At 37.0% G+C, this 14,749-nt stretch overlaps 1 protein-coding gene across 4 annotated transcripts; it reads right to left on the bottom strand.

Annotated features, from left to right (window-relative positions):
- Window positions 1-855: 855 nt before the first annotated feature.
- Window positions 856-14,440, bottom strand: LOC105444505. 4 transcript variants are annotated; one of them, XM_030996381.1, is made up of 9 exons: window positions 13,903-14,440; window positions 10,894-11,002; window positions 10,262-10,400; window positions 9,324-9,516; window positions 8,411-8,818; window positions 7,353-7,763; window positions 4,215-6,174; window positions 3,368-3,451; window positions 856-2,881 (listed from the first exon to the last, which is right to left on the bottom strand). In XM_030996381.1, the coding sequence occupies exons 1-9, from the start codon at window positions 13,954-13,956 to the stop codon at window positions 2,619-2,621; spliced, it is 3,621 nt and encodes a 1,206-aa protein (XP_030852241.1). In that variant the 5' UTR covers window positions 13,957-14,440; the 3' UTR covers window positions 856-2,618. The 4 variants fall into 4 exon arrangements, with proteins under 4 accessions (XP_030852241.1, XP_030852230.1, XP_030852247.1 ...); XM_030996370.1 differs by lacking the exon at window positions 13,903-14,440 and adding an exon at window positions 11,564-11,653; XM_030996387.1 differs by lacking the exon at window positions 13,903-14,440 and adding an exon at window positions 11,564-11,653 and having other exon boundaries at window positions 10,262-10,274.
- Window positions 14,441-14,749: the final 309 nt, after the last annotated feature.

Raw genomic sequence — 14,749 nt, 5'->3', positions numbered from 1 at the left:
TCGAAGGGTTTGATTCTTTTCTTTTTGTTAAATCCTATGAACACGATCCCAATAGTTCATGAAAATTTACCTATATTTACGGATGTGCACCCTGAACCTTAATGATACCAATGACAAGGTTCAATAGTAGTAGACCAGTATACATTAACTCATAACAAGTGAATACGATAGTTCATCACTAGGTGGGAGAAGAGGCCATCAATATGAATACATTTGTGGACTGGTGAATGGTTAAATGACAACAAATTACAAACCTTACAAATCACATACTCCTAATTTTCTTCTTCACAAAACACTTTTAAGGAACAACTGGAGTTTTTACATTGTTGTACTTATACAAAAGAACTTAAACTACCCATCAATGTACCACAGGTATAACTAGCTAAACTGCTCATTGGGTAGCTAGTAACAAGTAAATATTTCATTTGGTGGCCTCAAGAATTTCATACTGTTTTTTTAGACTCGAGATAGGTTGTGACTACAAGCCTTCAAAGTAATTGTCCATCAATAGAAACTTATAAATACAAATAACAAATATGCCTAACCATTTTTCAAAATATACTGTTAACACATAACCTTTTTTGTAAATACAAACATAACACTGACAGTGGCAGATTCAGGAGTGGGTTTGGCACCCCCCCCCCCCCCCCCCCTCAGAAAAAATTGTGTTTTTCAATCTTGTCTGTGTGTGGTTACAAGAATATTTTGTGTGAGCCTGAATTACACCCTTGTTGTTGTTGAAAATGTAAGAACCTTTGTATTAAATTGTTAACCCCCCCCCCCCCAACCCCCACCCTAGCTAAGCAGGGTTAGGACTATACAGACAGAAACAAGTTCATTTGTTCCGTGTAAATCAGTCTGAATCTGTCACTGCCATTATATTTTTAGTAAAAAGAACTACATAACACATAAAAATTTTAGCCCAAAATTCTAACGTTGAAAGTGCAATAACAAACTGTATGACTTGAGTCATAGAGCATATATTGAACTACAAAATAAATGTGGGATTCACACTTAAAAAGTCAAGGAACCAACTGTTTCCTTTCATACTGAACTGAAAGATAACATATCTCTAACAATTTTAAAGTTATTCTAGACTTATAAAATAATCTCTTTTACTCAAAATTATGGCTTTTTTATCATTAAATATACCAATTACCAAGAGATGTAGATTAGATCTGTCAATCAGAGTGAAGTAATTTTGTTACTATCAAGTTGTTAGCATTTTATCTCACTCCACAACTGTAGTATAAAGGACGTCCATATTTGTTGTAATATTTCTAAAAGCCCCAGTGCATATGAGAACCTCTTTAACAAACTTAAGATGATTATTTTCATATATATAAACGTTATAATGCGTTGACATACAGGTACTGTACATGTTTATTCTTTGCCCCTAAATCCTGGTCAGCATACTGATAAAGCTGAAAAATAGTTTACTGATTAAAAAGAAATTAAACATATATGATCCATGTGCTTTAAGTAATATAAAACGATACTTGTGACATAATTTATGTCTTTAAATTCCTTGCTCATACACAGTATACATACAGTCTTCATTTATACCATATTACATCTTTGAAATCTACAGTGCTTAAATCAATTGCATCAATTAAATGAGGTGAATTGCTATTAAACGCATTTATCTACACAAAATAATGTTGAAGTCGTACATATATTATGTGGAGAGGATTTATATAACTTTCATTAAAAACCAAATGATGAAACTGTTAGGGAACATTTGTTTCTTTCATACTGATCTAGAACAAATGAAACCATAATATATAAATTTAGATTTCAAGTGAAGAGCATGAAATATTCTATATACCTATAATTATTGCTTCTCTTATATGAAGTTCCCATCCATCACCCTTCATATAATGAATGGGCAAAGTCATGTCACCAAGTTGCTGAATTAACAGTTTTTCACTCGATAGCTTTTTACTTCAATAGAGCTACACTACATGAACTTCCATACCGACTGTAGATATTTTACATAAACAAAAGGAAATCTATTTGTTGGTGCAACATTTCTCGAAACCCAATTAAATGTGACTACACATTTTCAAAGTCTCAACTTTAAATAGAATCACAAAAGAAACAGGACATACAGACTACTTCCATAATATGAATCTTTCACGTATGAACTAAAGTAATCAATGAAATCAACTGAGGGTATCCCACATTTAACTAGTGACTGCATTATCTACTCCAAAAAAATCAACAATAAATTTTGTCTTTAGGGTTTGATAAAATCTCATAATGCATACATGAGCAGCATTACAATACATTACACATTTCTCCTGTACATGTATATCATCAGTTCTGAACCTAAACCTTCATGTATGAACTTAACAAATCAATTCCAAAAGGGAGGAGGGAGAAGGGATCTTGCCGAATTTCAAGTCAGGCAACAAACATATCTTTTTTCTGTCTAACTTAAGTGCCCCAATTATTTTGCATATATGTACAAGCACACAATGATAACAAATCATTTGGCAACAGCCTGACACGATAAGTCCATTGCCACATCCCCCTCCCCTCCCCTTTTGGGAGAAATGTCACAATGTCTACAGGTATATATAATATGTATCATGATGAGCATTCATAAATGTACTTTACATCTTCAAGAATCCCATTACATCCTTCTTCCGAATCTGGTTTCGAACGAAATCTTTCACGTTGGTCCAAGATCGATCCCGAAAGGTTTGTGGCTCTGCATTGAAGAGTTTCAAAATATGTGCCTTTCCTGGTAGGGTACGTCTTAGGAGAAATGAGCCCAAATGGTCTGCGACAGTTGTCTTCTCTTTCAAAGTCCAGACTTTCCTGATTGGATGATTCTCAGAAGGACTTTTTGATTTCCCAGAGTAGGCACTACAGTCTGTTTACCAAGGAGAATATATATCTTTTAAACCTTCAATCAGAAAATATATTTCATTTTGAGACAAAACAGCACATATAGCCCTACGTCCATGCCTTTGGCTCCCAGATAGAATAGAGTGAAACTGTCATGAAACATAAAACTAGAACTACATGTATACATTATTCAAGTGAAAATACCCAGTACCATTTTTTGGTGGAAAATAATATAACCCTACATGTTGTATTAACAGGAAATCTCTCTCTCTCTCTCTCTCTATATATATATATATATGTGAAGTATATGTGAAGAAAATATGCTTCGGTCGATTCATCAAGTACTGGGTGTTCTATTTTTGTTAGGACAAATAATGAAACGTTCAAATAGTGCAACTGCATTCTAACAATCATAATTCAATCAATTAAAGCAGCCCTGACTCAAAGAAACTATATGCACCACTGGCTTTCAGCTACTGACTAGGATTTGACTTTCTCTTGTTTAACATACCTTCTGTCCTCACAGTCACCAAAGGTGAATCATCAGACTGCACATCTTCACCCTCAGAATCTGACTCGGCATCAGTGATGTACTCTACAAAAAATCAAAAGAAATATTTATAATTAGCATAAGTTATGTTATATCAGGCCCTTAACAGTGTTTTTATGTGTATACAAATATTCTGAAAAAGTATTTTTCTACATGAAAGGAATTAGCCTCATAGAATTATTTAGGACAAACTAACAACAGGAATGAAATTCATGCATGTCTTATATATAATTAATTTATAGTTTCAGTAATAAACATTTTAATTCATTATGAACACAACATGGTTCGACATGATTACAATGCTTAGCTCACGACAGATGCATGCAGATTTCTCTCTCTTTCAATCTTTTGGACATCTATCAAACAGTCTTGCACAAAATCGCCAATTATGCACCCCCAAAAATATCTTAAATATTCATCTACTTTTTTTCTTTGTTAAGGGTCCTACGGTTCTGTATCCCTTTTTATAAAGATATATTGAATATGAAAAAGAAAATCAAATTTATTAGTTTGAAATTGCTGGAATATACATGTTTATGTTCAATACATTGTTGTTGTGTTTTTTCTGTTACTTTGATTGCTACTATTATGTACATGTATTCATGAAGGACACCATGGAAGAACAGCGGTATTATATTGATACTCAGCTGGAATGGGCCATCCGCCATATTTTTTATTCAATTTACACTATGTATTATGTATTATTGATTTATGAAAATAAAAGCAAACAAAACCTGCACGTTTTTCTACTCTAGTTGTTCTTTGCAGTTTGCATGAAGAATTCAAAAGAAAATATTATGCACTTTACCTTCACTGGGATCCAACTGCACTTCCTCTAGTCCTTTATTGGCAAGACCTTCAAGATCTCCCCTCTCCATCTTCAGAAGAACTTTTGAAACCTTCGCCAGTTGCACTGTTGAATCTGGGAGTCTATAGTATTCCCGATGCGTTCTGATGTCATGCCCAAGGAAATTAGCTAAGACATCTAGCTCATTTTCCTTTAAATTCATAATCTGGGCTACAGTGGCAATTTGCTTTCTCAGATGTGTTGCTCTGAGATGTTCTGGATGTTCAGCATTACATTTGGTGGAATGAACACGGATAGCATCGCATGCTCTCCGGTGCCCTTCCCCTGATCCAGCAAACACATATGTGTTGCTCTCCTCGATGCCAGCCTCACATCTCCTCTCTTTCAACAAGTCCATTGCCCTCTTCATTGTCGTTGTCAAAAGTACAGGCACCGTCCTCAAACGTTTTCCCACGATTTCGACTCTCCATAGAACTCGACAAAGTGCTCTCTCCCACTTGCTGAGAGCACCATCAATTATACCACCTTCTCCTTGCGAGCAATTTTCATAATCTTGCATGGTCATTTTTGAGACCTCTCCAGGTCTTTTCCTGTTGAAGACAACAATATGTGCCAGCAGTACTTCAGAAAGATTATGCCATTCATGTGCAATTCTGTTGGTGTTGCTCTCTTTCTCAAGCCCATTCAATTTTGCATGCATTTCTCCCTTGAGATGTTTCGCAAATTTGACTACATCTTCGGTAAGTGGCAACAACTTTGGGTTATTTCTTCTTCCTTCTTGAAGACTTCTTAGTGCATGGTGAGTTACATAGCTCCCCCATTGAAGGTCATACAGGGTCAAGAATGCCTTGCAACTTTTCTTGATGGCAGAGTTCTGCGTCATAATGGCTTTTCCTTGTAGAATCTCGCAACAAGTCTTCAGACCGTGTCCGATCTTTAATGCAAGACTGGGGGTTTTGTAGACATTGTTTTCAGCACAAAATCCTGCAGCCAGTTTTGTAGCAGACGTCACTGCAACAAACTTCTCAGGACGTATGAGACTTGCAAGATCGACATTGGTCTCCCCTGTCATTGATCTGTACTCGAGGACCATTCTTCCTAGCTCCCTTGACCGTTGCCTGATATAGTTCTCTTGGTCTCTGCTATGTCCATGTTTCATGGTTAACTTCTCAGCAAATTTTGTTATTAGGTCATCCGACCTGACCACAGCGGCTATATTGTCATCGATCATGTTCGACAGGATTTCAATGGTTCTCGTATCCACCCCAGGAGTATTTGGTAGCAGCATTTTGGCAGCACGCACTTTTCCTCGTTTCTTTGTTTTCCCAGATGGTATACTATCAAGTATCTGGCTGCACTTGTGTTTCCACAATTCTGTCTTCGTGATAAAACCATAACAGTTTGAGCAGGGAACGTAATCTGATGGATCTGACTTGTCTGCTGGCCTATGAACAACAATGAGTTCTCCAACTCCCTTCTTCAGGACAGAGATATTGTGTAGGTAGTTTCCATAATTGCGCATTAGTGTCAATTGTCTCACTTTATCCTTTTGGTCTTCACTAGAAAGCCATTTCTGCACCTGTGGTTCGTTTCTGTGTTTGGGAGTTTGTAAATGACGAGGTAATTTCTTCTGAGGTTCCATGCAGAAAGGACAATATTGGACTTTATCCCAGCTTTTACTTCTTCCATTTGCTGTGGCATTCACTTGTATCCCTGAAGACCTACTGCAGGCATGCAATACTGCTTTTGAGGTGCTGTCTACATGATTCTCACTGGTTGATGCTTCATCTTCATGAGTGGGTAGACAACCACGATGAATATTAAAAGATCCAGGGATAGGAACGACAGGACTCATCTCCCTTTCCCCAACATCATCATCAGATTCCGGTATGTAATCCGGGTCAGAATCATCTGTTAGATCTGTAGTAGTTTCCGACAGGTCTGACACCTCTGACATGGCCTGAAAAAAAAACAGTAAGAGAAACTGAAATTAGAGTCCATATAGAAAGCAAACATCAAATATCTCCTGCTGAATTGGTCAAATGTAAGTACACTATTAAGGCAAATTATGTTTTATAGGTCCCCTGACATGCATGTTTACTTCTATGCTGGGTCTGCATGATAGATCAACAAACCATTAACTGTTTTATCTTAATGTGTATTATGTATGTTTTTAAAGATTTTTTGTGTGCATTTTTCTAGACCCTAATTGTTAAAGTCCCACCCTGCAAAATCCTCCAGATCAAACTGTGCCTATATTGTGAAGTTTTCTGCCAGCTTAGATAAAAGAGTACAATATTATACACCAATAATACCATAGGTGCATCATCAACTGGTTCTTGAGATAATGTGATCACAAGCTATTTTTGCATACAGAATGAGCCCTGTGACCTTTGACCTTGTGACCCCAAAATATAATCAGTTATTGATTTTGCGAGATACATACATTGATTTTGCAAGATACATACATGAATTAAGTTTGGCGGGAACCCATCAATCGGTTCTCGAGATAATGCGATCACAAGCTTTGTATGCATACATAATGAGCCCTGTGACCTGTGACCTTGTGACCCCAAAATCTAATCAGTTAATTGGCCTTGCAAATACATACATGACCCAAGTTTGGAGAAAATCCATCAATCGGTTCTTGAGATAACGCGATCATGAGAACGGACGTACAGACGGGCGGACAGACGGACAACCCAAAAACATAACGCCTCCGAAAACAGTTATTAATGCATTGATCTATAAACCTATTAATCACCACACCCAAAATAAAGGGGATTGATTTTCCTAAAACAACACATGTGTTGGTGTACTGGTGAAAAAAAACCTTCAAGTATGGACTTGCTGAATTAATACGACAAACATGGACCTAGCTATTTAAAACTGTTAAATTTCAATTGGTGTGATTTAAAACCTTCAAATGTGGACTTGCTAATTTAAGCAAACAAACATGGACTTTCACATTCCTGGATATTTATTACTGTATACAATTGCTAATTATGGTAGAGAATGTATTTGTAGTGTATAGGCAAGTAAATATTTGCCCTAAGTATGTTTACATCATTGCCCACATGCAAGGAAATTTATTAAAAACATTCTTCTTAATTAACAAAACATTTTAGAAATACATACATCTAGGCCTTCTGGTCCCTCTTCACTTCCATCTATGACACCTGGGGAATCTGAGTCCGGGTTATAGCAGGCATCAACCTGGCTGCAAGACATGCTGTTACTCAGGGAGTGTACCTCTTGCCTAGCTGTCCCATTATCATCGGATGTTGGTGTGCCACCCTCTTGAGAGTGGGGTAGTAGTTGACTGGTGGATGGTGTTCCTTGGATAGGACACTGGTGAGAGCTTTGGTTGCTGATGTTGTTCATGATTGGCTGTGATGCTGGCTTGGATGTTGCATCTGGCATATAGGGCAGCTTATTGGTGGTAGTGGAGGTGACAATGTCCATGCTGTTGGGTGTCGGCAGCTTGTTTATAGCCGTTTCCTGCATGTTACTGGAGGTGTGCTCCACAATTGGTGTGTGCAATTGGGTCTGAAATTTAAATTAATATTTGAGTTGAGTTTCTGATACACTCTGAAGTAAAACATTTATTGTGACAACTACATAACATTTTGTCTTAAGGCTGCTGCATGCTGAAAACCTATATGAAACATATGAAAAGCATTAATGGCTATATCGCAATATCATCAGCATACCTGCAGTACTCCAGATTTTGTACATGTATGGTGAAAGCCTAAAATCATCAAGAATAATTGGCACAATAGTTTTTTATTTCCTTATAGCCCCAGAAAAGTTAACAAATTTCCAATGGTCCACCTAATTTTATTTCAAACAACACATTTGTTTGTGTACTGGTGAAAAAAAACCTTCAAGTATGGACTTGCTAAATTAATACGACAAACATGGACTCATTTACATGTATTCTAAACTGTTAAATTTCAATTAGTGCGATTTAAAATCTTCAAATGTGGACTTGCTAATTTAAGTAAACAAACATGGACTTTCACATTCCTGGATATTTATTACTGTATCAATATTGCTCATTATGGTAAAGAATGTATTTGTAGTGTATAGGCAAGTAAATATTTGCCCTAAGTATGTTTACATCATTGCCCACATGCAAGGAAATTTATTAAAAACATTCTTCTTAATTAACAAAACATTTTAGAAATACATACATCTAGGCCTTCTGGTCCCTCTTCACTTCCATCTATGACACCTGGGGAATCTGAGTCCGGGTTATAGCAGGCATCAACCTGGCTGCAAGACATGCTGTTACTCAGGGAGTGTACCTCTTGCCTAGCTGTCCCATTATCATCGGATGTTGGTGTGCCACCCTCTTGAGAGTGGGGTAGTAGTTGACTGGTGGATGGTGTTCCTTGGATAGGACACTGGTGAGAGCTTTGGTTGCTGATGTTGTTCATGATTGGCTGTGATGCTGGCTTGGATGTTGCATCTGGCATATAGGGCAGCTTATTGGTGGTAGTAGAGGTGACAATGTCCATGCTGTGGGGTGTCGGCAGCTTCTTGCTAGGCGTTTCCTGCACGTTGATGTTAGTGTGTGGCATGACGTTTGGTGTGGGAGGCTGCAATTTAAATCAATACATGAGTCTGATTTTGGATACACTATGAAGCAAATGTTTATCATGAGAGCGATGTGACGTTTTCTGTATAGTTGTTTGTATATTCCATTATATCATTATTTGCAAAATCTCAATATCGTATAAGAAAAATTATAGTGCTGGAGAATCTACAGTCACCTAAAGCGTACATTTAAATTATCGACTCTAGAGTTGTATGATATTATTGACATAAATATTTGAATACCACTTGTACAAAGTAATTATATAATATTCTTTTTCATCATCTTTTTTTGAAAGTTTTTGAAGTGCTCTCCTTAAAAGGCCCAAGGATTGATAGAGTATAGGGCAGCGTGGAATAAGGGCATCAAGGAAAACTAATGTCCAACATTGTGCGATAGTAAATGGAAAGAACAATAATGATGGAGGTGGTAAATTAGCTTTTGCAAAAACTGGATAATGTTCATATTTCACCAGTAAATACAAAATAAAACAAAGTGTAATATCGTACCTGCCGCCATGGCAAATCCTTAGTGCCGTAATCGTATCGTATTTCCTCCCCCACCTGAATATCGTCACATGCAAACAGACACAGATGTGGACTTGAGTCATGCAGGATGATTTTCTTCATTACAGAATTTGGTGCCTTATGATCATCATTAATCCAACGGCCTAACCCCGCCTCTGGATCAGATGCATCAATGCTGCAGTCGCAAGATAAATGAAAAAAGATTGCATGCTTAGAGGTAGCATGAAACTATACTGAACAAAATACAGCTCAAATAGACCTGTGTACAAATGTTAGAGTTAAGGCTCATATTTCAAAATAAAAGTTATAACTAATACATACCAGTATTTTTGTTGTTGTAAATATTTGCAAGCCCTGGCATTTCCAGCCCTAATTGGCAAGTACAATTAATGAAGAATGGCATGAAATTTATAAGTGACCTATTTTATCAATAGAACGTCGGAATTTAATGATGAGAGGGGGAAATGAAAAGATTTTTGGTTGATCGATACAAAACTATGACCCCCACTATTTTCAGTACCAGGGTGATTTTTTTGCCCAAATTTGAACCCTCTTCTGAAAATACTTGAGAATAACATACAAAATGCAAGTAAATCATTATTCCACCAAATTATAGCTACATATTACCCTTCGTGATCACATGCATGGTCTAGCTCATTTTCATCATTGCAGAAAAGGTTTTAAATACTTTGATAAGGCACACAGGCCACACCTATTCCATCATATCTTCTTAAAAAAAACTCTACAAATGTTTATGGTATCATTGCAGAAATCATGAACACAAATAATTCAAGTCACTATAATTGATCTGAAATATAAATAGCAGCATACAGTATGGTAACAAATTGATGAAATAACATAGTTGTAGTTTTCTTTATTTTCATTTTTCTTGAAACAGAAATTAAAGAAACTTTACTAACCTGTAGTTCACACCTGTATGAAGAAAATGAAATGTGTAGTCATTGTCTTCATCTGCATCTAATGTCTCACTGAAAATCCCTCTGTATTCTAGAAGAAAATCACCTTTCTGGAAGTGTTTGCATGTGAAAAGTCCATGACCTGAAGTGGAGTACACATGATATTTTACATTCTAAAGCTTACAAAAATATTCCTTACAATAGTCTGGAAAGTTCGGCTTCGTAAGGCATTAGCTGTTAAAATGGTTCAACAAAGTTTTATGAATTAAATGCGTAATTTGGGTGGCATAAGCATTCCACATAAAGCCATCTATGCCCTCTAATATCCACTACATTTGTCTTCACTCTGCTGCTCTGAAGTTTAAATCTACTAACTTATGAACCATAATTTTGTGAAATCAAAGCTTTGCATTTAATAATTGTACTGGCTTATAATTAATTGCAATTAAGGTACATGTACATGTATCACAAATAGTTAAAACTGTTATAGAAATCGTTCCAATCTACTTTATCCCAGCTCCAAATTACAGTTAATTCGTTGATCACTTGTAAAACATGTACATATATATGCATGTCTAATAAAAATAAAATCGTCTCTGGGAGTTAATGCAATCAAATATTTTGATTTCACCCACCTATTGTCTCATTCACAAACTTTATTTCAAAGCCATCTGGGTCTTTTTCAGCCCTGCACCATTTCTCTACCTGTTGATGCGGTGCAACACGGCGGCGTCTGGTTGTCATCTAATGATAAAAAGAAGACAAGAGAAGGTGATGCATGTAAATCATAAGTTGGGTCTGGTCTAAGGACCATTCGCAATTTTCAAGACTATCTTTCCTTGATATTCTTTCTTGCATGTAGGCCTAAGTCAAGTCTATATATCTAGCCCGAGACAGTTATACTGTGGAAGCAGGATTGCTCTGCTAATTCTAACCAGCCAGCTTGCATGCATGGACTTATGACAGACCTTGCAAAGAGTTCAGATGCTCTTTTGATGACCAGAATGAGATCCAAATCCTAACTGGGATTACCTTTAATTTAGTTTGTTACTGTCAACAAAAGGAACATAAAATACATGTACAAGAAGCATTTTACAAGCTTTAATTTGTAAATTAATATTTTGTAATGATTTTGTACATATAAATCTAGGAAATGTTCTTAAATCACATTGTAGTGTCCTCTATTCTTCTTCACAAACTAGTCAATAAAAATGTGTACATGATGTGAATGCAGAAACTTTATGAGGTATGTAATATTGCAATTACTGTCCAAATGAGGATAACTTCATTAACTTAATAGCTCACCTCAACATATTTTCTTTTGGAGAGAAGAAAATGGATAGCTAGTATAGCAGGGATAGAAACATTACGTTCATGCATACACAGACAAAGAAGATGAAGACAAACATTTAAAGAAAAAGATACGATACGACCATGATAATGTAAAGAAAACAAAGAATGATCAAGAGATGGAGAAAAAAGAAGACAAAGCACTGACAAGACAATCCATGTAGTGGATCATCATTTGCAGAAGAAGAAGCATGCAGGGGCAGAGAAGATGGAGGATGACAGGGATGAAAAGATGGAGGGTGACAGGGATGAAAAGATGGAGTAGGGCAAAGACCAATGCTGGGGAGAGTAGAAGAAGGCAGATCAGAGATAGAAAGTTCAAGAAGTGAGGGCAGTGACTGAGTAGACTGATGAAGAGATGGATCGGAAGGTTTTGAACTGCTTGATGTAACAGACGGAATAGAAGACAACGAAGAAGAACGAGAAGGAGGAGGAGGAGGGGGAGGAAGATCATCCATAGTCATTGTTTTAGCTGTGGAAAATAAAGAGGGTGAAAATTTGAAGAAAAAAAACAATAAAAACCTAAATTTGACTGTTATGATTTAGGGTTGATTCTAAAGTTAAATAAATGCTTAAGACTAGTATTAAGTTAAGCCAAACAAACTCTAAACAACAGAAACTAGACTAGGTTTATAGATCTATCTCAACCTTTTCTAGTGATTGTTAGGTGGGCATCAAATATCGTGCAGTCTTTCGCTTCAATAAGGATCTAGATTCTACTGGTCTATAAGTAATGTTCCTTCTAAGCTCTTACATCTGTAAAAGTTCATTTTTCATCATTGTCAGATTGAATATAAACACACTGCAGATATCAGAGTGGTGTGCAACGTAGTCAATAATGCTAATGGCGAAAACAGACTTCAATTCAAATGCAGAAATTAATAATAATAATAATAATAATAGTTTGTCCTTATATAGCGCATTTCAGGACCACAGGCTCTCTCAATGTGCTTTACAGATATATATTAATACCCGGGTCACACTTTGTATGCATATTCTCCGCTCCCTGGGGAGCATTCCAGCCAGTCGCCATTTTACAAGCGCCACTTGCTAATCAAACCACATTAACTTTTGCATCCTACTGGGTACTCATTTAACACCTGGGTGGAGAGTGGCAAATGTAGATCAATGTCTTGCCAAAGGACATTAGTGCCGCGGCAGGACTTGAACCGCGGACCTTGTGATCCACAGCCCGGTGACATATTCACTCGACCAAGACACCTCAAATTAAGGTAGAGGTCTAGCTGGTAAAGATGAAAAATAAAGAGCCTATATCTGAGGTGAGGGGGATTTATTATTACAGGTTTAGATCGATCTAGATCATGTTTATTTTTCTATCTCACTGGATCATTATCAGTTCAATTCATAGTCGGATAGAAATGTGTCTAGTCTAACTTTAACTAACGTACTGGTACGTGCGATGACATTATTGCCTAAGAAAAGTTAGATTCAATCCAATTTAGATATGATTATGAACACCTTTTTTACTTATTTTTCAGTCAGTTTCTCCAATTTATACATTTACAGTGCATATAAAAAAAAGCCGATTATACTCCCATTCAAATCAATTCCAGACTAAGTAGATCTCGACTCAATCTACTTTAGATATGAACACCCTTTTTTACTCATTTTTCAGTCAGTTTCTCCAATTTATACAGTTACAGTGCATATAAACATAAGCCGATTATACTCCCATTCAAATCAATTCCTGACTAAATAGATCTAGATCTAGATCTCGACTCAATCTACTTTAGATATGAACACCCTTTTTTACTCATTTTTCAGTCAGTTTCTCTAATACAGTAACAGTGCATTTTTTAAAAAAAGGCTGATTATACTCCCATTCAAATCAATTGCTCTTTTGCATGCATACAAAAGATAGAAGAAAACCGTGGACGTCCACCTTTCCCGGGCGTCCATGGTTAGAAGGTATGTATTCCTGCAAATGTCCACGTTCGCAAAGAGGCCTACTTAAAATCATATTGCTGATTTTATTTCCCCTCTTCTTTTAATTTGGCGCAAGCCATTTTTGGCACTATGGACAAAAAAGGTCAATGTTAACTCAAGCGAGAAGAAATATTTGTTATTTTAGTGGCATTTTATAGAAAAAAAACTAGGCTTTACTCTATGGCTAGGTCTCGAGCACGTTTAAAAATGCCCTTCCTAGATTATTTTGAAAAGTAATTTTGACAGATTTGTCAAAAGTGTTACGTTTTTTAAAATACGTACTGTATTGTCCCAGATTAAGACCTAGCTCTATACTTTTCTTCCATCAAATATATAATTTTACTTACTTTAATTAAAGATATTTGTTGACCATCCGTTTCGGCATCGCCATCAATCAGCATGCAGCTAGCGACTCGAAATGTTACTTGTAGAAGACGGGCACCGCGCCGTTAAGCCGCGGGGCGCGTCCCGTGCAGCTCAGGCCAGAGTACCCGGAAGTCCGACGTCCCCGTCAAGACCTCGCTAACGCGCGTTATCTGAAATCACAAGGTAAAACAGGGACTCCCCTAAACTGATCCAAAGCTGGCAGCAGACGGAAATGAAATCCGCCGATCGAGTAATTTTGTCCCACCGATCATTAATCCTAGTCGGTCGTAATGATATGCACACCGGTGTATCAGATTTGTTAACGGTTATCGTGGACCTAGCTCCAATCGAGTCTCCTATTTGATATGGTACTTGTTTAGCCGTAAAAAGTCATATTAAAGATAAAAGAGAACCGTGGACGTCCACCTTCGCCGGGCGTCCATGGTTAGAAGGTGTGTATTCCTACAAAGGTCCACGTTCGCGGCCATTTACAAACGCACACACACACACACACACACACACAAAGATCGCTAACAGCACTCCCAGTACCCTATAATGATACTGCGTGCGCTCCCCCTTCCCTAGAGAAAAAATGGCGGGGGAGAGGGAGAAAGTAAAGACAAAAAGGTTGCAGCATCTTGGCTTCCGGGTCCATGGGGATTTAGAGTGGAGGAGTTAATAACGAGGCAGAGATATAGCGAGGATCGAACGAAATGGAACACGGGTAATTATCTAAATCAGAAAAGTGTCGTTATCATACATTAACTGTCAAACGAATAAAAAGATAGGAAAGAGATTAGCCATGCAGAGAGAGGAATTTAGTTAATC

Source organism: Strongylocentrotus purpuratus, unplaced genomic scaffold, assembly GCF_000002235.5.
Source record: "Strongylocentrotus purpuratus isolate Spur 01 unplaced genomic scaffold, Spur_5.0 spur5_contig_855, whole genome shotgun sequence".
NCBI classification, from domain to species: Eukaryota; Metazoa; Echinodermata; class Echinoidea; order Camarodonta; family Strongylocentrotidae; genus Strongylocentrotus; species Strongylocentrotus purpuratus.
The sequence above is the reverse complement of the archived record's forward strand: the minus strand, read 5'-3'. Positions and strand labels throughout refer to the sequence as shown.